At 41.0% G+C, this 26495-nt stretch overlaps 1 protein-coding gene across 2 annotated transcripts in view; it reads right to left on the bottom strand.

The window, feature by feature from the left end:
- Window positions 1-26495, bottom strand: part of CD226 (CD226 molecule) — an 88382-nt gene that overhangs the window by 4188 nt on the left and 57699 nt on the right. For both annotated transcript variants that reach the window (XM_067014378.1, XM_067014379.1), the window contains exons 4-6: window positions 21488-21835; window positions 4889-4991; window positions 117-174 (exon numbers count right to left, since the gene is read on the bottom strand). In XM_067014378.1, coding sequence (XP_066870479.1) covers window positions 117-174; window positions 4889-4991; window positions 21488-21835 — 509 coding nt within the window. The remainder of the gene's footprint in view (window positions 1-116; window positions 175-4888; window positions 4992-21487; window positions 21836-26495) is intronic.

Genomic DNA, 26495 nt, shown 5'->3' with positions numbered 1-26495 from the left:
TGGTTAGGTTATTGAAAGGAGAATAAAAAAGAAGACTGCTAACTGCAAAATGGACTGACTTTACATTTATGATGCACAAAAGGGGGGGGGGAAATGACAATTCTGAGAAAACTTACCCTATTCTGTGTGTCCCAGTACTCTTTAAATAGGCCTCTTTTCTGTCTCCTTCTCCTTCTGGGAAAACACGTACAAGAGAGGTAATAAGAATGACACTCCAGCACCAGCATTATTTCAGACACTCTCTAATACCTCACCTGTACCCGCAGCCCACATGCCCTTAGTGATTATGCTAAAGCAGCTGTCCACAGCAGTTTTATACATACTCACCCCAAAGTCCATTGTCCTCAATTTTTTCATTTTTCCTACCTTCTCCAATGTGCTCACAGACGGTGAAGGCAACTAAATGGATATGCAGCCAGTTCCTTAGTAATTAATCTCAGTGAGTTTACTAAAGAATGGTGCAGAGTGGGTTATTATTGATACATAAATGACTTCGAGATTTCCCACAATTAAAACTTCCTTTTAAGTGCCAACAGTGCAACTTCTTGGATGACGATGACAATATAACTAAGCTCTATGGAATCTTCCGGGTTTTACTAAACCACCTGTATGGATTATTTTATTTAGATTTCATCAGAAACTCTCTATTTAATGAACTGGGGAACTGAGGCACTGTGAGGAAGAGTAATTTGCCCCAAATCACATGGTTGGTTATCAGTAGAATTGAGATTTGAATTCACAGCCCTCCTTCCTGACGACCAGACTCACTGCTTCTACAGCCACATTGCTGCAGCTGAAAACAGGCCATCCGAAACCATACTATTCAATAAACTCTCCACAGTTTCAACAAAACTTATAAAAACCTAACTTCGGGAGGCATCTTTGAAAAGAAAATACAAGAGAAGAGGGTAATGTAATTGAATGCAAAGATGAAATAACTATACCCAAGTGTATGGAAATTGTTATCATGGGGAGATGGTGAGTTTTTTCATCCCCCTAAAGAAAAGATTCGTATTGAACCACAGAGGGGACGGGTCAGATACAAAAATGTAGTTGAGGTTATAATTACTTCACAGAAAATTTGAAAACCTGGCAAGATGGTCTGTCTCCAAGGAAAGGTTTTTCGGATAATCAATGTTGGCTCTGATGGTCTCTTCTAGTTGCTATGAAATCCTCCTGCCATGTCAACAGAAGCACAGACTATGTGCATTTATGTATTTACTTATTAAGTAGCATTTAAACAAATTATTTACTTACTTTATGTGTAAATTTACTATGTGCAAGTCATATTTCTAAGATATTTTATATAAATTATTTATTCCTCATAAGAAATCTATGGTACAGACACTATTATTATCCTCTTTTCGCAAGTGAGGAAACAGACACAGATCTATGACCTTTGATCCTTTGTTAAGTTATCCTTCACACGGCTTGTTATATCATAATATAGAGTTAACTTTCCCAAGCAGGTCCAAATATATATATATATATATATATATATATATATATGTATATATATATATATATATACATGTGTGTTATATATATAAACAAATATATTTTTTAACATCTTTATTGGAGTATAATTGCTTTACAATGTTAGTTTCTGCTTTATAACAAAGTGAATGAGCTATACATATACATATATCCCCATATCTCCTCCCTCTTGCATCTCCCTCCCACCCTCCCTATCCCACCCCAACAAATATACTTTCAACATAAGCTTAGCATATACAATGTGATGAGGAAAAGAGAAGATGATTTTTTTCTCCAGTTTTATTGAGATAAAATTGATACAATACAGCACTGTGTAAGTTTAAGGTGTCCAGCATAATAATCTGACTTACATACATGCTGAAACAATTTCAGTAAGTTTGGTGAACATCCACCATCTCATATAGACACAAAAGTAAAGAAATAGAAAAAAACATTTTCCTTGTGACGAGAACCCTTAGAATTTGCTCTCTTAACAACAGACATACATAATGTAGAGCCGTGTTAATTATATTTACCACGTCGTAGATTGCATCTCTAGCACTTATTTATCGTACAAGGAGAAGATGAAGTTTAGAGTTGGATGATCTGTGTCTAACTTGTGCTCTGCAATTGACTAGTTATTTGCATCTCTAAAGGTCAGTCCTCTCACCTGTATAGAATAAAGACAGTAAACATATTCCCATTCTGGTTTGCTTGATTCTAAGGAGTTTCCCTGGGATGAGGAATGATCAGTGCTGAAACCAGGAAAGTCCCAGGCAAACCAAGACACCCTATTTGCTGTGAACCTCGAAGCTGACAACCAAGGTAAAAGTAAGTGCCTAACATTTGCTCACTAAATGTTAAATTTCTTCCTACAGACTCAGGTGTCAATCTCTAGACTGTATCTCGGCTCCTGTCGCACTTACTGGTGCTATGCCTTCCCCTAGCCATGCTCACTGAATATTGTCACTATTCTGGTCTCTAACCGGAAATGACACCAACTGTGCCCCAAATGCCTCATGCTCACAGGCTCCCCGCTGCTGGCATGAAGGAAGAATTCAGTTTCCTTCAGGCACCCTGTGATGTATTTTGGCTTCTCTCCAGGTCAGCACATCTGAAGCTGAACCGGCAGGATTATTTTAAACAGTTGCTAAGACAGAGTTCAGAAGGTCATTGCTTAGTCACTTGGGTCATTCTTCAAGACGTTTCCATTCTAAGTAATGACCACAAATCAATACCAATGACAAGGTAGAAAGAACAAGTGCTTTTTGCTGTGTGGTGTTCGGCCATGGTTATGCATTCAAGTCCACTGATCTTCTTTTTATCACACTTAACCAAGTGGGATAAGATATGCTACAGTTCAATTTAGCTATTCATGTAAAACTGATGCATTTTCATGAAGCTAAATCCTTTCTGTCCAATATCTGTGACCCTCTCGAGGTCTGTCCTGTCACTCACTCTCTCCTAGCCATACTCCCTGTGTTCCCATGTGCTCCTGCTGTCGTATCTGCCCTCGGTGCGTTTTTTAATCCACCAAGGGGAAGCCGTAGAGAAACCCTCAGTGTCACTAACATCCTGGGTTCCTTACCTCAATTTGCTCATTTCTGACCAGGGAAAGACTGGAGGGCAGCCCATGATGGAGAGGAAGGAACGAGGACAGTTTCATGTTTCAATTTAATTAAACAAATGCTTATGGACCATCCATTATTTGGAAAGATTAGCACTAAATGCTATCAAACACTAAAAAATGAGTAAAACATAATCCCTGCCATTATGAATAGAGGGGAAGACAAGCACGGAAATGATTAAACTACAAAGCAGGCTGCGAGGTGTGGTGGTTAAGACGTGCAACATGATTCTGGATGGTGACATCATGTCTACTTGTAGGGAGGGAGAAGCAGGACAGCCCTCGCAGAGGGGACGTGCATCCCACACCTTGAATGATCTGCAGGATCAGATCATTCTAAGGTCAAATATGGGGGAAATCAGCATTTTGGTGGCATAACAAATGCGAAGAGTCAGTGTTCACAGAATAAAAGTTGTAGTTTTAATACAATTTGGCAATATCAGGGGAGTAAGTAAAGTAGAAAATACGAATGAATATTAGGTTGGGGTCAGATTAATTGGGCTGGGGTCAGATCAAAGGACACCTGTGCTACAGGGTTAATGAGCTTAGCATTATTCTGGTGCCAGTGGAAAGACAATAAACAGGTCTTAAATGGAGACGACGTGGCCAGTCTAGCTTTTAGAAGAGGAACCAGGAGAATAACAGATGGGTTAGAAAGAGAGGAGACACCTGGGAGCAGGAGAGCAGGTTAGGGAGTACCGCTGAAGTCAGGTGAGCAGCGAGGAGAGCCTTCGAAGAGCTAGAGGCTGGGGATATGGCGACGAGATGGAGAAACCTATGGGAAACCCTATCAATAAGCACGCAGGACTGTGTGTGTATGTGTGTGTGTGTGTGTGTGTGTGTGCACATGCTTGAGTAGTAACATTACTGGGGGAGAAGAGTGGAGATGGATGTATTCCTTCACTCAACAAACATGTAGTAAGTGCCTGCAATGTGTCGGACAGTCAAAATGTGGACATCAAAAGTTTGGTTCCTTCTTTCCTTAAAAATGTAATACTTTAGTTGGATCACAAGTATAAGGAATGATTCCAACCCAATGTGACTACAACTAAGATTGCAACAAATACCTAGACTGGTGAGTTGATGAACATGGGGCAGCTAAGAAGGGAAGAGTTAGAAAATTGCCAAGTGTGCCACAGGCAGTAAAAGGTAGGAAACTTTAGAAGAGGCCAAATAGCCACCTGCTCTCTCTAGGGCAGCCCCTCCCAACTCCTTTCTTCTCAGTAATTTGTAATAAATTCACCTACACTGATTGTTTCAGAGAATATATAACCATTTAAAATTACATTGTTTGCTTATTAGAATATGCATGCCACTATATCTCAGTCACCACTGTCACAATAAATATTTAATGAATGAATAAATGAAGGCATTATTTCTGTTCAACCCTGATCTTCTCCTCTCAGAATCCATCTCTCTCTCTCTCTCTCTCTCTCTCTCTCTCTGTCACACACACATACCTCCCCCTCACCTGACAGACATTTTCCTTTGCAGGAGGAGAGGAGAGACGTGGTAGCAGACAGCGCAGAGGCACCAGGCAGCTGGCTTTGTTAACGCAGGGGTGCACTGCCCACTCCTACTAATTCCGAAATGAGTCACTCTAGCCTCCTCCTCCAACTTTACCACAACTCCTTCTCCGCTACGTACAAGAGCAGCGCTCAAAGTACATGGACTCAGTACCTGAGTAGTAAGACAGCTTGACCAACTACTGGGTTATTAATAGAGAAACTCCAGCATCAGAATTGCTCAGGGAAAACCAGATCCAGGAGGAGCTGCAATACTCACCTCTTATAAAGACTGGCAATGACGGTGGTAATTAGGATAATCAACAGCAACAACAAAGCTGCCCCTGCAGCCATGAAGAGGATGGATTGGTTATTGGTGTTACCTAGGAGGAAACAAAATTATAGGCAGAATTAGGAATTCAGCTAAAGCCAGGAAAGAAAGGGAAGCAGGAAAATTAGGAAAGGGTATATTAATCATCATAGGGTAACAATGTGAAACAAAGATTCCAATAAAAAATAGGATGAGATAGGGGAAAAAGACTTTTCTTTCAGTCTCCTAAATATTTCTGACTCCTCACAGATTTTCACTAGTTCCTTGATCTAATGGTGGGTTTGACACCTTAATGAGACCAAGAATAGAAAGCATTCAAGACAGATATCACGGGCTTCCCTGGTGGCGCAGTGGTTGAGAGTCCGCCTGCCGATGCAGGGGTCACGGGTTCGTGCCCCGGTCCGGGAAGATCCCACGTGCCGCGGAGCGGCTGGGCCCGTGAGCCATGGCCGCTGAGCCTGCGCGTCCGGAGCCTGTGCTCCGCAACAGGAGAGGCCACGACAGTGAGAGGCCCGCGTACCACACACACACACACACACACAAAAAAAAAAACCAATTATTACTATACTTTAAAAGCACACGAACTCGATTACAGTAAAGAATTAAAAAAAAAAAAAAAGACAGATATCACTTCATTCTAATGAGCGCCTGATCACATACACAAAATCTTTTGTAGAAAAAAAAATCAAAATAGTATATAAATGAAGATTACTTCTTAGTTCTAGTGCATTAAGTACATCCAAGACACAGCAGTATGTAACTTTGATGTTTATAAGTGGAATTTTGTTCAAGAAATATTGTCTACTCAATTACGGCTAATGATAAAAATAATCAGGAAAAGCATGTTACTTTTCCAACTCAGTGATTAACTGGAAAGAGCAATGGTCAGGGAATCTGAAATTCTCATCCTGGTTCTTTCACTGTTTAGCGGTATGACCTCCAGCAAATTCCTAACCTCCTCTGCCAGCCTTTCTTCGACTGTCAAGTGATGCCAACACTTCTAATTACATCACAGAGCTGTGATAAGGGGCTAATAAGGCACTATTCAAATATTTGCCCACCTCTGGAGCCAGATCCCATGAGGTCAGAGACCATTTCATCTTTCAGATGTCCTCCTGCCCACAGCACACCTCACCCACCGCCACCCACAGAGCTCCTTGCAAGGAGAAGAAACTCATCAGTATGTGTTGTTGATGGAAACAGGATTGAATTGAAACCGAGGCGCCATCTCTATAACTTTAGGCAGCAAATTTTCCAGGAAATTTGTAGGAAAAGGGCAGCTATGGCAGAGAACAGCACAGCTTCCCTCTCTCTTGAAATAAAAGCTTGAACGCTTGTACCCTGACTCCCAGGCTATCTGGAATCCCACAGCAACCTGTAAACCATACTTTTCACAGCGTTCTTCCCAATCCTTCACTCAGATGATTTCTTCCTTCCTGACCCACTACAGCTGAGATTTTTTTCATGATAAGAGCTCAAAGTCTTCTCCAATCATTCTTTTGCAAGCTTTACTGCAAAAAGAAACTAAGTCAAAAAAACAAACATTATTTTTATGTTTTAAATTTGTTAACCTGTAAGGTGAATAAAGATAGAAAAAATATATGAACACTTTTAAAGACCTTGTATGTAGTGTCTAAGATGGGGTTTTGTCCAAAGACGAGGGGGAGAAGGAACGTGAAATTTATTCAGTACAAAAATACATTGAACAACAACAACAAAAAATACATTGAACCACCACTGCAAAAGGAACAAGGATATTTTTTCCCTGTCAAATAAGAAATTAATGTTTTTAAGCTCTTGGCACATTATCAAAAGCAAACAAAATACCTGAAAGTATTTGCATTATAACAGAGGCCTATGAAAGGACCGCAGTTGCTATGCTGACATAATTTGAATACAGTAGATGCTAAGGTTAAATTAAATAGGCATGGTGGAAAAAAATGAAAGTTATGATCAAAAAATTCATTGACAGCATTTTGGGAAAATTATTTACCTGCTTTTTGAAATACTATTTAGATGTTAATTACAGTAAAAAAAGCCAATCTGGGTGGACTACAGAGATCTAAATGTTTAAATGTAAACAAGAGAAGAAACTATAAGTGAGTATTATTTAATCTCTGTAATGAGAAACGACTTTCCAATTTATACAAATAAGCAAATACATAGGATTGACTGGGTCAAAATGAAAAATATCTGTAGGTCAAAATCATCACAAACAACATGTAAAGGCAAAAAATTAGTATCTTTAACATACCTCTGCTATCAAGAAAAACCTATGTTAAGACAATAAGAAAGATAAAAACAACTTTATTAACCAAAAGCGCTGAAAGACAAGCTTGCGTGAAAGCAAGAAGGTGGCAACCTCAGCCTCCATCTGGGGAGAGAAATCTGCCGCAACCTGCCTCTGGGAGGAAATCGCTCTCTGCGGTCAGACCCTTCCATGGGCTTCTTGCTCATTTGATTAATTACTTTTTTCCTAAAGAAATGTGAACAAAGAGTTTTGTGGAACATTTATAACAGCAAAAAGAAAATCCTTATTTCCCAGCAGCACTCTGAAGTAAGACTACACAGCTGAGGGTCTCCAATGTAATTAGAATCACAGGGCAGGGGGGTGGGGGGAGGCTCGTTAAACCGTAGATGGCTGAGCTCCCCGCTCAGAATTTCTGACTCAGGAGGTTTTTGGGTGGGTCCCAGAATTTGCAGCTCCTGTGTGGTGCTGGTCTGGGGCCACCTCCTAGAGAAGCACAGCTATAGGCATTACGATCATGGGTGTAAAGAATCCCAATGAAATGGAAAACTGCTGACTCTAGATAGAAAGTTAAGTAAAATTTCAAAGCTAGAATTCACAGTTGTGCATGCTATGATATCTCAATGAAGTATAGAACTTAGGAGAAAAAGCCTGCCAGGCAGCAACATGCCAAAATTTTAAAGTGATGATCTTCAGAGAATAGAACTAAAAGCAATTGTTTCTTTAAGCTTTTTGCTATTTTCCAGATGTACTAAATGATGTATTGCTTTTAATAATCAGAAAAAAATAGTACAAAAATGTAAAGGTCTGCATGCTTAAAGCAGAATACTCTGTCAATTTTTAGTTATATTTAAATTTAGTTATAGTTATTTAAATTTAGTTATTTATATATTTATATTTTATATTTATATTTTTGGTTATATTGAAAGTGCAGGATGTAGAGAGCGTCTTTGCAGAAGTGTACTCAGAATCCTTAAGAATTAAGATGGCATTCTTTGCTAAGCTCTCAATTATATGAATTAAGTAGAAACCACTGAAAAGTATCTTCATTTGTTTCACACTGCTCACTTACAAAGCCAAAATCTAAATTTCAGATGCATTCCTTAATGTGAAATATGTTGCCTCTTTTTAACCTCTTCTAGCAATGGGTGACCTGCTGGACTCAAATCCATCTTCTTCACTCATCTTTTAACACATAGTGTTTCAAGGCAGACTGTGTACCTGGCATTAGAGATGAAATGGTGGCCACCAACAAAAAGCATGGGAGTCTGGTAGAGATGCACTTACAATCCAGAGTACCCCAGCCTATAGCCAATCCTACTTGTTACCTCCTTCTCAGCTTCCCACCCCTCTGTCGCGTTAATGTGAACCAGCAGTACGTGGACCCGGCTGGTGTAAGTACCCACCTTGCTGGGCCCTGTGCGGCTAAAACCAAAACAAAAATGGAAAAGCAAATGGGTGTGGGTGCTTTAGGGAGTTAATCAATAGTTCCTAATGTTCACTTTTTCCTAAATTCTGCTAATAGATCTTAGCTTAAGTAACATCAGCCCTCAAGCCCCTCTCTTAAAGAAAGAATTACTGTCTCTTCTTGGGCGCCACTTTTTTGCTGATTTTTTTTTTCAGCCTTCATCCTAATGTGGTGTTGATTCATAGGAGGACAAAAGTGTCGTGAACCATAAAGCCATTATTTTCCCTCCCATCAAGAAAGATACATAGGACTCCCCTGGTAGCACAGTGGTTAAGAATCCACCTGCCAACGCAGGGGACACGGGTTCGAGCCCTGGTCCGGGAAGATCCCACATGCCATGGAGCAACTAAGCCCGTGCACAACTTCTGAGCCTGCGCTCTAGAGCCCGCGAGCCACAACTACTGAGCCCACATGCCACAACTACTGAAGCCCGTGAGCCTAGAGCCCGTGCTCCACAACAAGAGAAGCCACCGCGATGAGAAGCACGCGCACTGCATCGAAGAGTAGCCCCCGCTCACCGCAACTAGAGAAAGCCCACGTGCAGCAACGAAGGCCAAATGCAGCTAAAAATAAATACATAAAATAAATAAATTTATTTAAAAAATGAAAGAAAGATAAATACAGTTAAAACAATTTAAAGCACGTCGGTGAGATATATAAATGAGTAACTTACTCGAGGACTGCAAACCTCCAGGCTACGTTTCTGCCAATGACAAGTATTTACAGCTGAGTTATGAACCCTTAGAAAGGCTTGGGATATAAACGCTGCCAGCTTCTTGCCTCAGAGCCAGGCGGGTAAGAGCAGGCATTGATGTTTACTAATTATCTTTTATTAGAGTCTGGGGCGGGGTTAGGGACTGGGGAAACCAAGTAACTTAGAACCTAAATATCTGGACCAAAAAACATGCTGAAAAAAACTCAGAGATCCTGACCCTCTACCCAGCCCTGGGCAGGTCACGGTACATACCACTAAAAGTTATTCTTGCTGTCTTACCTCATTAAAAAGAAGAGAAATATTTGATTTTGCTCTATGTACAGATGGGATACACACTGTGTATGTTCCCACAAGATAGATGTGTGTTAGTTGACAGACTCAGCACTATCACATTGATTCCAATTTTTGACTCACTGTACAATGCAAATATCCAATCTTCATCCCACATTAGACACTGATTTGCTGAAAAAAATAGATGGAGGAGGGAAGCCTTCGGTTCTAAGTCCTATCTTCTAATTCTTTTCCCTGGAAGACCCCAGCGTAAGATCACTTGATCTTCTGGACACTTTTCTGGCAACTGCAAAATGATGATGCAATCAATCCAAGGGTGGCCATGGGGGCGGCTCTAGATAAAACATGTAGGGGGCTTTATTTACATATTTAAGCACCACATAATGTAAACTATTAAGAGTGAACTTATGTTTTGTACGCACACATTCAAAATTAGAGTTAAATAACTAATTTCTATTCTTTTCACATTGACATTCCATGTTGCACTAGTCATGTATAACAGGGGATGCTTGTTCCTGTAACTAGATTCACCTTTCTAGTGAAAGGTAGAAGTGGTGTTGATAAACATGTATAAAATGGTTGTAGCTTTGGAGGACCACTGGAAAAAATGGTAGTCTGAAGTCTGTTGAACGTTCCTGTATGCCTGAAATACAGGCATGGTAATATGATTCCAAGTTTTCAAAGGTCAACTTTCTTTGTGCAGATCGATTTTATACTCTTTGTAGTTCAGAAACCTTTCCCTGTTTTATAGCCAGAAAGTCCTAGGGAATAAATTATTTTCAGAGAATTAAAGGGCCATGACATCAACCTCTAATTTTTCTTCTGAGTGAATAGTAACTATTCCTCCTCAAAATGAAAGTATTATCGTATATGTGGAATCTAAAATATGACACAAGTGAACTTATCTATGAAACAGAAACAGATTCACAGATATAGAGAACAGACTTCTGGTTGCCAAGGGGGAGGGGGTGGGGGAGGGGTGGGTTGGGAGTTTGGGGTCAGCAGATGCAAACTATTAGGTACAGAATTGATAAACAACAAGGTCCTACTGTATAGCACAGGGAACTCTATTCAATATTCTGTAATAAACCATAATGGAAAGGAATATAAAAAAGTATATATATACACGTATAACTGAATCACTTTGCTGTACAGCAGAAACCAACACAATATTGTAAATCAACAATACTTCAATAAAATAAAATAAAATAAAAGTATTATTAGATTTTAACTGAGAAATATAAGGTACAGAGAATCTAAATAATTGTCCTGTAATTACAGAGCAAGCCAATGAGGAAGCGAGTTTCTAATCTTATGTACACGTTTTGCTGCAATGGTTTTGCCTCTCTTGATGGAAAATGGTTTCCCAAGTGACTTAAACACTTTCAAACTTTACGTCAGTTGAGAAACACATAGTCTAAGATAGGCTGTAAAGTCTACTACTCAATAGGCTGACCGCAGTAGCCACATTTTCTGGTGTCACTATGTGCGCTGTACTCTGGTCTATAGTGCTCTACAGCGATTGAAGTACGGTAAGGGTACCCAAGTCAGCATATGCGGCATAGGGATGGTGAACGTTCTGATTTGGTAATTTGTTGAGAAAGTTTTCAAGGCTGACTCCATCATATTAGACGTCTCACCTTTCTACCCAAGTATTCCTTAGTCTTATGTTATATTTCTTAAAATATTTCTCCATTTTCATAAACAGATATTATTTATTAAAGGAGATTGTATTTATGCATCACAAGTCAGAATGTCAAGACCTGCACACTTCCTGCTCACTTCTGTGGTGAACTAGTGTGCAGAAAAGAGTTAATGTAGCAGCCCGAAGACTGCTGGCCTTAGAAAGGCCTGCTTACAAGGTGGGCCCTTGGCTAGTGTGTGGGAACTTGGATTTGGGGAGTGTTCTCACCATTTCTTAACTGTTAGGGTGGTTTATTGCGTCTAAACTGTTGATACAAACAATGTGGTTTATGCTAAACACGCGCTTTCCTTCTGGGAATTAGTCCTTCTGACTTTGCCCGGTGCATCTTTTCCCTTTGCTGATTTTGCTTTGTATCATTTTGCTGTAATAAGTCAAAGCCATATCTTTGGAATGTAATCATCAAAAAAGAGAGAGCCCATGTCTTCCAATTCTGTGGGAAGGTAGAAGCCTAACTTCCAAGGGCACCTTACTCTGAGGTGCAAAATTACCTCCTGGCGTAAAAATGTAAGAAGCTCATTCTTCCTTTGGATAAAGCCAATTAGCTAACATAGATGGTCATACCAGCTGAATTTAGGATGAGCTGTGTGTGACAAATGATGCTATCAAGTCCTCCTACTTGAGGACTAGTTGCTGCTTACCTTGAGAACATGCATATAATGGGTTGTATCTGCCAGGCTTTACAAAAGGTTAAGATTTCCTTCTGTCTTTGCAGTCTCTTAGTGGACTGCCTGTGATGCGTATCACAATTCTGATTTCATGCTTAGTCAACAATAAAATTGTTTTCTTTCCCTTCTTCCTTTGTGGAGCAGTTTTCTGGGTAGGGAGGAGATTTTGTTTCCAATTCTAATTCCCCAACACATTGTTGTTATTACTGTTGTTTAACCAAGTGTAACTCTACATTACTGTGTCATATCATGCTTATCTATGAGGATAGAATAGGAAATTTTTCAAATGCTCCACTAAAATCAAGATGAACATTTTACCTATGCAATCAAACATAAGTAGGCATAACATACCATTTAAATTATTTATTTAGCTGTTCAAGATAAAGGTCCATAAATGTGAGAGAATACAACTCTTCCGAATATTTAATATAGAAAACAAACTTCTGTTTTTTTCTTGGGAGATTTTGAAGGTTAAGTCCTTGCTGCCCTTCTTCTGATGGCTAATAACTCCAGCTCTGGGTTCAATGGTCACTAGTCAACTACAAGAACTAGAGGGAGAGCAGGATTCAAGACAAAGGAGGAGGAGGAGGAGGAACTTAAGGCGGAAGGAGGGTGTGCTTGGCAACTCTGAGCCAATTCCAGGGAAGTTGCTCAAGGGAGCAAGCTTTCCCACAGGGAGATTCTGCTGGGCGGGTCTGGTGAAGACCTTGGGGGCAGGTGTTTGCAAAACCAACAAGTCACGTGAGAGCTGAGCTCTCACCAGTTCCCTCCAGCAAGAACCTTAATTCGCCTTTGCCTGGAGGCTACTCCCAAAGTTCCCCTAGTCTGTTCCTGGTGTGGACATGACTTTGACTTCATCAGCAACCAGCACTCCCCTCCAGACCCTAATACCTACTACCTGATTTTGCTCGTCCCTCATATGACTGTGTGAACGCCTTCTCTCACATGACTTCAGGATACCTGCAAACCCCAGAAAAGGGGACAAGTCAGTGGGGAACCCACAGACGCAGCACCTGGGGTGACCTGAGCAGGTAGAGCTGGAAGAAAATAGTGGGTGATCAAACTCCCACTCCTTTGCCTACTGATGCTCTAGGTGTCGGTTCAGTAGGTAACCCATTGTACCTATAAACCTCCTAAGAGGATGAACCCAAGGCTGTGGAACTCCACAGTAGCCAGCTTCTCTTGTGATGTTGCTGTTGATGGCAGTAATGATTTTTTTCCCTCCACTTGGAGAAGCAATATAGTGCCCCAGTGAAGAAAAAGAACCCTGAAGTCAGTCTGCATGGCTTTGAATCCCAGCCCCCTCCCTGCTAGCTGCTAGACAGAGTCCCAGGGTCCAGGGCTGGCGGAGGTGGTGAGAGCCTGCCTGAGGAGGAAGCCCTGGAAGAAGCTTCATGCCTCTCTTAACCTCTCCATGCCTCACTTTCCTCATCCATAAAATGTAGATAGTAATAGAGCTGTTGTGACAACTAAGTGAGTAATTACCAGTAAATTCTTAGAGTGACGGTCACAAACATAAGCGTAATGGGTGAGTTTGTCATATAGTAGCCAAGCCAAAGCCCTGTGACATTTAGTTCTTATAACTGCTATTTACAACTTTTCCCTTGGGTCCTTAGAAAACTTTAAACTTCAGACTATATGGCATTTATAAAGGCCTATATATAAATGTGCTATAAATGTCATACAGATATTTTCAGAATATGAAACAGACAGCAAGCTTTGGCCTGAATATTTACCTCCAAATATTCTATCCAACTTAAGACATTTTAATTAAACAACTGTTTACTAGGTGCTCTACAAAACATGTGAAAGCTAATGCCTGGCTATAAGAAATAAGCGCTCTGGTAATAATTGCAAAATCTGCAGCTTTATGTTCTAGAGTTTAATTATACATCTGATCTCTCCATTTAAAAAATAGCCAGTGATTTTAAAAAAAGGAATTGCATGATTGGATTTCAAAGCTGATATCTTTACTTATTAGACCAGGAAGAGAAGACAGTAGCCAGCATAAAAGCAAAACAACCTGTTTTGATTAAAGTGTTTGGGATTTGTGTGTTTCTTGTGAGTGTAAAACTGCCCACACAAGCACATGTATTTATTGAATGTTTACCATACGGCAGATTGTTCCACCTAACAATATTCACAGTTATCTTAATTCACAAAATTCGTGTTTATACACATACAAATTAAAAGAGTGAAGAATTTATCTCAGTGCTCTATATAAAACATGAAAAAATCAGAATAATGGTTATACTTTGCAAGCCTGTATTTTTTTATATTTGTAAACTCACCTCCTATGTGGCCCCAATTTGGGAGTCATTTGCAGATCCATCATGTCCTTGAGCTTCTTTGATTTGAAGCCACAGAAAATATCCCATCCTTAGTTAACGCAGTTTCTCATCTCAATATTTACTCTTTACTTGCCCGTGTCCATCACTGTGTTGGTAAGGATTTTTCATTTCACTCACTATTCACCTTAGCTAAAGCCACTTCTCACTCCTCACCAGTGCAGTGGAGAGCTTTAAACAGTTCAACCTTATATCCGTGAAAGGAAGAATCTCTTCCTGTGGGTTAATTAAATAAAACACTACTCTTCTACTTAAAAGATTATGAACATCATAGTTATTTTTGAGTTTTAGGCAAAGTGAAATGCATCAAATTAACTCTGGAAATGAAGTTTAGAGTGACCAATGAGAATTACAAAATATTTATTTTATTAAATTATCCAAGCATACTCCTCTGTTAAATAAATAACTCTTATAAACCCCTGAATCATTTCAGTGTAAATAACTTTAAGATACAAATGGGGGTTCAAAGATGTATCTCTACAAATGACAGATCTGTGTTTATTCTTCATTCGTTGTTCTTTTCAATAACATAGCCCTCTGCAAACCTACTAGGTCACCTCTGAATATTTGTCAAGGGTCAGGTCATTACCTGTTTGAAATACCTCAGCTGAAGTTGGAAGTAGTTGTCTGACTAATTGAATCGCAATACTTAAAACTAGAATTGCTATTGAGAATGAAATGTCATTAATCTTATATGAAGAACTAACTTTTTTAAAATTTTAAGTAATTTTCTACTTGCCTTTGGGGAAAACTTCACACAGTCATCTACGTTCAGTTTCTAATAAGGCTCTAAGAGACAATTACAAGCTGTTAACAATTCCCAGATGCTTTAAAATAGAAAAAGTACACACACGACAAAGGAGTCCAAATGGCTATTTTGCCTTTGGAGTCATTAGGCAGGTCTCTCACACAAGTATGGTCATGGATTTGCAGTGGGAAGAAAATCAATACATTTTTCTGAATTTGAATTCCTACCTGTACTCTAAGTTCCTAAGGAGAGGAAAGTGTCATGAAAATTACTTGAAATTCAGGCTGAGGATAAAGATCCACTTAAAGAAAAGCAGTTCCTAGGATTAGCTGCTTTCTAACACCACCAACTTACTTTGTTTATAGTAGTGACAACAATACACACTCATCAATGTTCCTTATGTAAGAGCACCATCAAATCCACTTACCATTAGATTTTCAACATTCCCTGCTCTCTGTTATTAACTTGTCGATCCAATACCTTGTTTATCTACACAAATATGGTACGTATAAACAATGACTGCAGGCAAACATTCCACGACTGTGTGCCTTGGGAAAGATGAATAAATCAACATGTGGGCTCACAAAACAAGCTGAATGACTGACTGGTTGCTTTTTTTTTTTTTTTTTTTTTTTTAATTAGATGTCTCATAAAAGAACTGATGTGGGCAGAGGCAACGGTAAAGCTACAACAACATAATAGGCCCTGATTGAGTAATCAACTCACTTGTGATGTTGGAAACAGTATGTTTCATCTGGATACCCAGTTATCATCCAGAATTTTAATAACATAACTAAATTGGGCTAAAAATTGTAGTTGATCCGTATTGGTAGAGGCTATTTGAGCCTTCCAGGCAGTGACACCAGTGCTCTGGGATTCCGGTCCTATGGTCCTATCATATAAAGTAACTGTCATGGACATTATTTTCTACGTAGGAAGAGATGATAAAAGGCTGAGGTTCATCACACCGGGTCACGGAAATGGGCGTATCTGGCAGCCCAGCGCATACCAGTTCAGAAAACTGCCATGCCTACAATAGTTGCATCTATTATAAATTCAGAGGAGTGGGACAGAAGGTTCTGGATTAATAAATCCCTAAAAAAAAAATATTTTGTCTACAACTTCAAACTGTTTAGGAATCCAAATCACCTGGGAGAAAAAGGAGTGAATTTTAGCAGAAACTAAGGCCAAAGAAAGAAATGAAGTTTATTTCTCCTCCGTAATATTCTCATGGTCTAACTCAGGAGCACAGAGTCCAGAGGCAGTAATCTCCACCAAGCCATCACAGGCAAGATTTAGAACCTACAGCATCTATTCCGCTACGCTACCCCTTGGACGACCCCATACCTCACAGAAGAAAGATATGGGAAGATTCTCTTGGCTGTGGCCCCATGATTTCCTAGTGAAAACTTCTGCAATCTCCATTTATCATTTTCATCCTCCACGTCTATTGACTAACAATTATACACCATTTATACAGAATATGAAAACAAGAGAACTAAAAAAAGGAAATCACCTTTTTGAAAGATATATATGTGAACAAAGTTCACAAAACTTTTCTCCCCAAACATTGCAGTGGAGTGGATCTTCTGAGAGTTCAGGTTTCTTTGATAAGCAATCACTAAACCTCAACTGTTGTGCTGATGAAGAAAATCTAGAAATAATCCAGCTAGAAAACTGGGAAATAAAATGGACACAGTCCCTACTAGAACATACAGAAATATTAACATACACAGAATCAGTCAAGAACACTTATTAAGCACATTCTGGAGAGATACATTGACAGCTCTAAACAGACATGTCATAATCCTTAATCTCAAGTAATTTCTAATATAAGAGTCAGGACCGTTGCAAATAGACGCAGTTATTAAATGACTCAAGGGTATCAGTTTCCTAGTTATAAAAGTTTGAGAAATTCAAGATGCTTGGTGGTTCGACGTCAGGGAAGCAGTTTGAGCAAATGTGAAAAGATCGTGAATTGGTTGGGAATAGGAGAAAGTAGGAACGTGGCGTTGGGGACAAGCACAAACTGACGTTCCAATCCGACCAATGATACCTCCCCCTTCTCCAGGCCACCTGTGTGCCCCGCCAAGTGGGTAGGGGACCTGTGGCCCATCACCAAGCCTGTGCATCAGCTTGGGTCTGCATCAGTGTGGAGGAAGGGGCACCTTTTTTCTAATTTATCTGCCATTTGTAATTTGTCTACCTGAAGTGGACTCCTTTTTTGTGGCCCAAAGACCCAGTATGTGCCAGTGGTAGCCTAGTTTGAGAGCTCAGTCATTCATGTACTGATTATTGCAACTGACTCTTAGCTAATTTCCTCTGCCTCAAATTTCTCTTTTTCTACTATTTGACTTACACGTCCTTAAATACTACTTTGTGCCACCTTTGATCAAGAATTGATAGTGGCTTTCGTTGCTCTTACATGAGATCTAGTATTTCACCAAGTGATCACTTAATTGAGCCTACCTCCTTCTATATTAACCCATAACTCAGAATCTCTGTACCAACCTAGTCATTTGAGTGCAATCACCCACGCACAACTCCCCCGCCCCACCCCATGCATACTGTGTACATCCCCGGGCTCTGTTTTGTCTCTTTGCTCTGCTCTGATCATCAAAGCTTTATCTGAAACTTGATGGTTCAGATGAGTGCCCTCGTTGGTGGACGATGATTGGGGAAAGACATGAGTAACTATACTTCTTAATATAGTTAAAAACTAGTCTTCTCCAGAAACTTTCTGAGGGACTGATTTCATTTCTCTGATCCTCATTATTTTTATAATTAATAAGCTCAGTTGAAACAACTGTAGTTGGCACATCATTAAATTAATATTAAAAGACTTCAGAAATTATTTTGGTAGAACTTTAAATACTTTTCTCATAACTAATGAAAATCCAGAGGATATTAAGGGCCCAAAATAATTTTGGTCACTGTCAGTATGCATGCATTTTTCCCCTGTTCCTGGCCCTTGTGGTCTAGTCAAGCTTCAAATTCAGACAACTCAGTCTGGAACCATTTTACACTACTTCCCAGGTCTTGACTGCAAATGGGGGGAGTCAAGTATTTCTCTTCATTCAGCAAAGAAAGTCAGTAGTAAATTTGGGTTCCACTCACGCTTCTGCCACTTTCTCCCTCTGTTCAAAATAAGTCAAGGCCTGGATATACAATGTGTTGGTTGACATTGTATCATCTTTTCAGTGGCTTCTCAGTACCTGGTACTTGTCTGAAGATGAACACAGGCAGGCAAAATCAGGGGAAGAACGTGCGTGTGTGTGTGTGTGTCTGTGTGTGTCTGTGTGTGTCAGTGTGTGTGTGTGTCTGTGTGTGCATGCGTGTGCGTAGAATACGATAGTCCTAAAAGTCTCGCTTTTGGATCCCATAAAAGAAGCTGATGGGAGCTAACAAAAGGATGCACAGGGGTTTATAAAATCTGTGTCACAATCACCTTTCCCTTGACAGTTGAAATAAATTAAATCATCTCTACATCTTATACCTGTCTCTCTGCTTTAATCCCTACATTGATTTTTTAAAAGATATTGTATTCTTATTATGTAACTGCTACACTTGCACTTTTTGTTTATTTATTTATTTATTTATTTATTTATTTATTTATTTATTTATGGCTGTGTTGGGTCTTCGTTTCTGTGCAAGGGCTTTCTCCAGTTGCGGTGAGCGGGGCCCACTCTTCATCGCGGTGCGCGGGCCTCTTACTGTCGCGGCCTCTCCCGTTCCGGAGCACAGGCTCCAGACGCGCAGGCTCAGTAGTTGTGGCTCATGGGCTTAGTTTCCCCGCGGCATGTGGGCTCTTCCCGGACCAGGGCTTGAGCCTGTCTTCCCTGCATTGGCAGGCAGATTCTTAACTACTGCACCACCAGGAAAGCCCCCTACATTGATTTTTTGACCAAACAGCCTCAGGACTTGAAATAATCGAATCACGTCAGGGAAACACAAGTGATCTATTTTTGCTTTCCATCTGATTTTTTATCTTCAATCTTTACTTATAATTATTTTTAAAAGGAATTAAACCAAAACATACAGTAAACAGCTGTCTTCTATCAAATATAACTTTTTACTAATGGGCTGAGTTGATAGTCTTTCAAGCTGTCAGTTGAATGTCAGAAAGCCATTTTCCAAGAATTCAAAACACTTGAACACTAACAACGCTGACCATTGCAATTTCACCTTCATTTTCGACACTGTTTATAGCTTATGTACAAAAAAAAGAAGCAGGTTTGTGCCAGGAACTTAGCCATGTTTGGGTAACTGAAAGACATTTCTATTAATTAATAAGTTAAATAATTATACCTCCTAGGATCTGTTTTCTCTATGATTTAAGGTGTTTTTAATAACTTTTTCAACATATAATGGACAAGATTTTATTTCAGAAGTGTTTGAAATGGTTCTTTATGACATTTTCTGAATAGAACTTTTTCTTACCTTGGTCTCTGAGAGAAGATTAGCGACTACTTTATTCTTTTTTTTCCTGGCCAGATTTTAAGAACACTTCTATAATGTAAGAGTTTTGTGGGTTTTTTTGTTTTTTTGTTTTTGCGGTACGCGGGCCTCTCACTGTTGTGGCCTCTTCCATTGCGGCGGACAGGCTCCGGACGCGCAGGCTCAGCGGCCACGGCTCACGGGCCCAGCCGCTCTGCGGCACGTGGGATCCTCCCGGACCGGGGCACGAACCCGCGTCCCCTGCATCGGCAGGCGGACTCTCAACCACTGCGCCACCAAGGAAGGCCCAAGAGTATTTTTTTTTTAAGGTGAGAAATATTTTCTCGATGTCTCTGAAGGAATGGAGTCAACATGAAGAACCTCTTAATATTTCTCCCCCAAATATTCCATCAATCCTCTTTTTCATCAAGTTCTATGCTCCCTCTGTCATTAAGAGGAGTAGAGAAAGCTTTGATGCTGTGCGAGGTGACTATGTACAAAGGCTGCTAACCTCTGGCAAAGGGCCTCCTTAGCACACACAGCTGCGAAAGCGGCAGCAGTGGAGGCTGCTCTACATACAAAACCTCCTCTTCTTCCTTCCTGATGCAGGAGGGAATCTCAGCCTGCAGTAAGCAGAGCCTATGAACGGGCAGCCACATCCTAGGAAGACTTGGCTCTAAAAGTCTACATACAGGCCAAGGCACATGAGTTGGCTAGAAGCATACAGAAGAAAGGCAGAAGGAAAGATGGATGCATGGGTAGATGGAAGGAAAGAAGGAGGGGAGGAAGGAAAAGAGGGAGGGAAGAAGAGGGTGAGAATAAAGTGAAATACAATTTCGGTCATCAGTAAATATGAATTATTTTCTCTGACAGGTCCCTCTGCAGTGAGAAAACCCGCCTGGAAGCAGAGCTAGCAGAGTCTGAGGCAGACCTCCTCCCACTCGGCTGGAACGCGGGTCTACCCAGGCCTCTCTGTATCTGCCCCGGTGAAATACCACTTTGCTTTACACTCACACGGGTTTTGTGGAGCCTGAAGCTTACACAATTTAGGGCTTCATCATGACACAGGAGACAAGTTACTAATACAAAATAAATACCGGGCCTTGGAAGGAGCCAGCTCAGGTGAGAGGCCCTGAAGGTCAGTTTCAGAGCTTCAAGGCCAGTCTGTTCCTGCTCCCAGCTCTGAAAAAAACTGAGGGGGGCCGGGCTTCCCTGGTGGCGCAGTGGTTGAGAATCCGCCTGCCGATGCAGGAGACACGGGTTCGTGCCCTGGTCCGGGAAGATCCCACATGCCGCGGAGCAACTAAGCCCGTGAGCCATGGCCGCTGAGCCTGTGCGTCCGGAGCCTGTGCTCCGCAACGGGAGAGGCCACAACAGTGAGAGGCCCGCATACCGCAAAAAAAAAAAAAAAAAAAAAAAACTGAGGGAACCAAAGCTCTGATCTGGCAAAGTAGCAACCACATTATTAAACATTTATTACGCTTTACTCAACACTGATTCAGCAAATACCAATCTAACACCTTATTATTGCTGAGGATACACGAGGATTATAAAACCTACTTACCACCATCAAAAAGTTTTAAAGTAATTGGAAAATTAAAAATTATACAGCTGAAAAAACCAGAAATTATACAGCTGAAACTCATAGGCTGTTGATACCATGTATTTTTCAGACTGACTGAATCTTTTTTTTTTAATTTTAGGAAAGTGGCAGATCAAAAAAATGGGAAAGATCTATTATTGTTAAATCTGTGATTGATGGGTTAGCAAGATAAACACTAACAATCGATAACTGACAACGTACCAAATTCAATCATTAAAGATATTCTGAATAATAAAGGCATGAAAAAGACAAAAGAAACCAATCCACAGTGGTTGGCTTTTTCCATTTTTGACGCGTTAAGGCATCTGTCACCTACTCACCATCGGTTACGATCAGTCTCATCACGAAGGTTTCAGTTTCTCCTGTGCTGGCTTTGAAGCCACAGCGGTAGAGTCCTGAGTCAGAGGCCATAACGTGGGGCATGGTGATGGAGGCCCCCCTCATTCCCTGCGTGCAGTTGCTCAGTATCTGTCTTGGGTACTTTGAAGTGTAACTTCTTCCTTGGGACAAGTTGCAGCTAGTTAAGAGGTCAATCTGATGGGGCTGGATTTTTTCCCATGTGACTTCTTGGAACAGCCATTTCGTCTGAGGCTGGCAGGTGAGTGTGACATTTTTTCCAGGTTCTGAGACTGTCTGGCTATTTGATGGCACAGCTGTCTCAAAACCATCTGAAAAGAAGAAGCAAATGATTATACTTCGGTCCTCGAATTCTTGGATGCTAAGGTGGAAGCCACCCAGAAAGTTCTATCAAAATGATTGGTGATGGAGAGGAGACCTTCAAGATGGTGAAAGAGTAAGACGTGGAGATCACCTTCCTCCCCACAGATGCATCAGAAACACATCTACACGTGGAACTTCTCCTATAGAACACCCACCGAACGCTGGCAGAAAACCTCAGACCTCCCAAAAGGCAAGAAGCTCCCCACGGACCTGGGTAGGCAAAAGAAAAAAGAAAAAACAGAGACAAAGAATAGGGACGGGCCCTGCACCCGTGGGAGGGAGCCGTGAAGGAGGAAAGGTTCCCACACACTAGAAGCCCCTTCGCGGGCGGAGACGCGGGTAGCGGAGGGGGAAGCTTCGGGGCCGCGGAGGAGAGCGCAGCCACAGGGGTGCGGAGGGCAAAGCGGAGAGATTCCCGCAGAGGATCGGTGCGGATCAGCGCTCACCAGCCCGAGAGGCTTGTCTGCTCACCCGCCGGGGCGGGCGGGGCTGGGAGCTGAGGCTCGGGCTTCGGTTGTCGGAAGCCGGGAGAGGAGTGGGGTTGGCGGCGTCAACACAGCCTGAAGGGGTTAGTGCGCCACGGCTGGCCGGGAGGGAGTCCAGGAAAAGGTCTGGACCTGCCTAAGAGGTAGGAGACCATTGTTTCCTGGTGCGCGAGGAGAGGGGATTCAGCGCGCCTCTTAAAGGAGCTCCAGAAACGGGCGCGAGCCGCGGCTGTCAGCGCGGACCCCAGAGACGGGCATGAGACGCTAAGGCCGCTGCTGCCGCCACCAAGAAGCCTGTGTGCGAGCACAGGTCACTCACACCTCCCCTCCCGGGAGCCTGTGCAGCCCGCCACTGCCGGGGTCCCGGGATCCAGGGACAACTTCCCCGGGAGAACGCACGGCGCGCCTCAGGCTGCTGCAACGACACGCCGGCCTCTGACGTCGCAGGCTGGCCCCGCATCCGTACCCCTCCCTCCCCCGGCCTGAGTGAGCCAGAGCCCCCGAATCAGCGGCTCCTTTAACCCCGTCCTGTCTGAGCGAAGAACAGACGCCCTCAGGCGACCTGCATGCAGAGGCGGGGCTATATCCAAAGCTGAACCCCAGGAGCTGTGCGGACAAAGAAGAGAAATGGAAATCTCTCCCAGCAGCCTCAGCAGCAGCGGATTAAATCTCCACAACCACCTTGATGTACCTGCATCTGTGGAATACCTGAATAGACAACGAATCATCCGAAAATTGAGGCGGTGGACTTTGGGAGCAACTGTAGACTTGGGGTTTGCTTTCTGCATCTAATTTGTTTCTGGTTTTATGTTTATCTTAGTTTAGTATTTAGAGCCTATTATAATTGGTAGATTTGTCTATTGATTTTGTTGCTCTCTTCCTCCTTTTTTTTTTATATATAGACATATATATTTTTTCCTTCTCTTTTTGTGAGTGTGAATATGTATGCTTCTTTGTGCTTTTGTCGGTATAGCTTTATTTTTACCATTTGTCCTAGGATTCTGTCTGTCCATTTTTTGTTTGTTTGTTTGTTTAGTATAGTTTTTAGCGCTTGTTATCATTGGTGGATTTGTTTTTTTGGTTTGATTGCTCTCTTTTTACTTTCTTTTATTAATTACTTTCTAATAATTATTTTTTATTTTAATAATTTCATTTTCTTTCTTCCTTCCTTCCTTCCTTCTTTCTTTTCCTTTCTTTCTTCCTTCCTCCCTCCCTCCCTCAATCCCTCCCTCCCTTCTCTTTCTTTCTTTCTTTCTTTCCTTTTTCTCCCTTTTCTCTGAGCCGTGTGGCTGACAGGGTCTTGGTGCTCTGGCCGGGTGTCAAGCCTGTGCCTCTGAGGTGGGAGAGCTGATTTCAGGACAGTGGTCCACAAGAGACCTCCTGGCTCCACGTAACATCAAACAGCGAAAGCTCTCCCAGAAATCTCCATCTCAATGCTAACACCCAGCTCCACTCAACAACCAGCAAGCTACAGGGCTGGACACCCTAACCAAACAACCAGCAAGACAGGAACACAACCCCACCCATTAGCAGAGGTCATAATAAGGTCACAGATACTCCAAAACACACCACCAGACGGGGTCCTGTCCACCAGAAAGGCAAGATCCAGCCTCGTTCACCAGAACACAGGCACTAGTCCCCAGCACCAGGAAGCCTACACAACCCAAAGAACTAACCTTAACCACTGGGGGCAGACACCAAAAACAACGGGAACTATGAACCTGTAGCCTGCGAAAACGAGACCCCAAACACAGTAAGTTAAGCAAAATGAGAAGACAGAGAAATACACAGCAGATGAAAGAGCAAGGTAAAAATCCACCAGACCAAACAAATGAAGATAAAATAGACAATCTACCTGAAAAAGAATTCAGAGTAATGATAGTAAAGATGATGCAAAATCTTGGAAATAGAATGGAGAAAATACAAGAAACATTTAACAAGGACCTAGAAGAACTAAAGAGCAAACGAACAGTGATGAACAACACAATAAATGAAATTAAAAATTCTCTAGAAGGGATCAATAGCAGAATAACTGAGGCAGAAAAACGGATAAGTGACCTGGAAGATAAAATAGTGGAAATAACTACTACAGAGCAGAATAAAGAAAAAAAAATGAAAAGAATTGAGGACAGTCTCATAGACCTCTGGGACAACATTAAACGCACCAACATTCGAATTAAAGGGGTCCCAGAAGAAGAAGAGAAAAAGAAAGGGGCTGAGAAAATATTTCAAGAGATTAGAGTTGAAAACTTCGCTAATATGGGAAAGGTCAACTGCATGGTCAACTGATCTTCAACAAGAGTATCAAGAATACACAATGGGAAAAGGATTGTCTCTTCAACAAATGTAGTTGGAAAAACTGGATATACACTTTGTGAAAGAATGAAATTGGACCATTATCTTATACCATACATAAAAATCAACTCAAAATGGATTAAAGACTTAAACGTAGGATCTGATACTCCAAAACTCCTGAAGAAAACATATTATGACATTGGCCTTGGCAATGATCTCCTGGATATGACACCAAAAGCACAGGCAATAGAGCAAAAATAGGCCAGTGGGACTACATCAAACTAAAAGGCTTCTGAACTGCAAAGGAAAACATCAACAGAGAGAAAAAACACCTAAGGAACAGGAGAAATATTTGTAAACCTTATTATCTGATAAGGGTTAATTTCCAAAATATATAAGGAATTCCTATAGCTCAACAGCAAAATAAACTAATTGCCCAATTTAAAAAATGGACTAAAGACTTGATTTACATAATAAGACATATAAATGGTCAACAGATACATGAAAAGATGCTCAATGTCACTAATCACTGGGGAAAGGCAAACCAAAACCACAATGAGATATCACCTTACACCTGTTAGGATGACTAACATAAAAGGAAGGAAGGAAGGAATGGAGGGAGAGAGGGGAAGGAGAGGAAGGAAGAAAGAAATAAGTTGTTGGTGAAGATGTGGAGAAATTGGAAAGTTTGTATATTGTTGGTAGGAATGTAAAATGGTACAGCTTCTATGGAAAACAGTATGGACGTTACTTTAAAAAATTAAAAATAGGACTACCATGTGATTCAGCAATACCACTTATGGGTATTCATCCAGAAGCAGCACTCCTATATTCATTGCAGCACTATTCAAACAGCCAAGACATGGAAGCAACCTAAATATCCATCAATGGATAAGTGGATAAAGAAAATGCAGAATATACCTACAATGAGATATTATTCAGCCTTAAAGAGAAGAAAACTGTGTAATATGAGACATGAGGGATGAACTTGGAGGACTCTATGCTAAGTGAATTAAGCCCATCAGAGAAGGACAAATACTGCATGATTTCACTTATATGAAGCATCTAAAATAGTCAAGTCATAGAAGCAAAGAATACAACAGTGGTTTCCCAGGGTCTGGGAGAAGGAAGAAATGAGGAGTTGCTAATTAATGGGTATTAAATTTCAGTTATGCAAGATAAATAAGCTCTCAAGATGTGCTGTACAACATAGTGCATGTAGGTAACAATACTGTTTGTATACTTTAAAAAACTGTTAAGAATTTAGATCACATATTAAATGGTCTTACCACAATGAAAAAAATTTTAAGAGTATAAAGGGATCCTGGGAGCAAGCAGTTTAAGAACTTGATCTTGAGAATAAACTTCAGGAATTATTTTTCAAAATTACAATAGCCCAGAATGGTAACATGTCTATCTATTTAGTAGTTATTAACACCTTTTTAATTTGATAGCTTCACAGTTGCCAAGGAATTCTGACCTACTGTTTGAGTAAAAAGAACAGTAATGGTGTCACAAAGCACACAGACTCCAGATAAGAAATGCAGGAAGGTGAGAGCTTCTGTCACAGCCTTTACCTGTGTCACAGATTTGCTCAGGGCTTGTCTGGGAGCCACTTTCTTCTCTTCCAATTAAAAAAGCAAAGAAGGGCAACAAAAGCAAATATAAACAAATGGGACCATATCAAACTAAAAAGCTTTTGCACAGCAAAAGGAGCCATCAACAAAACAAAAAGGCAACCACTGAATGGGAGAAGATAATTGCAAGTGATATATTTGATAAGGGGTTGATATCCAAAATATTTAAAGAACTCACACAACTCAATTTC

The sequence above is a fragment of the Kogia breviceps genome, chromosome 15 (assembly GCF_026419965.1).
Source record: "Kogia breviceps isolate mKogBre1 chromosome 15, mKogBre1 haplotype 1, whole genome shotgun sequence".
Classification (NCBI taxonomy): Eukaryota; Metazoa; Chordata; class Mammalia; order Artiodactyla; family Physeteridae; genus Kogia; species Kogia breviceps.
The sequence above is the reverse complement of the archived record's forward strand: the minus strand, read 5'-3'. Positions and strand labels throughout refer to the sequence as shown.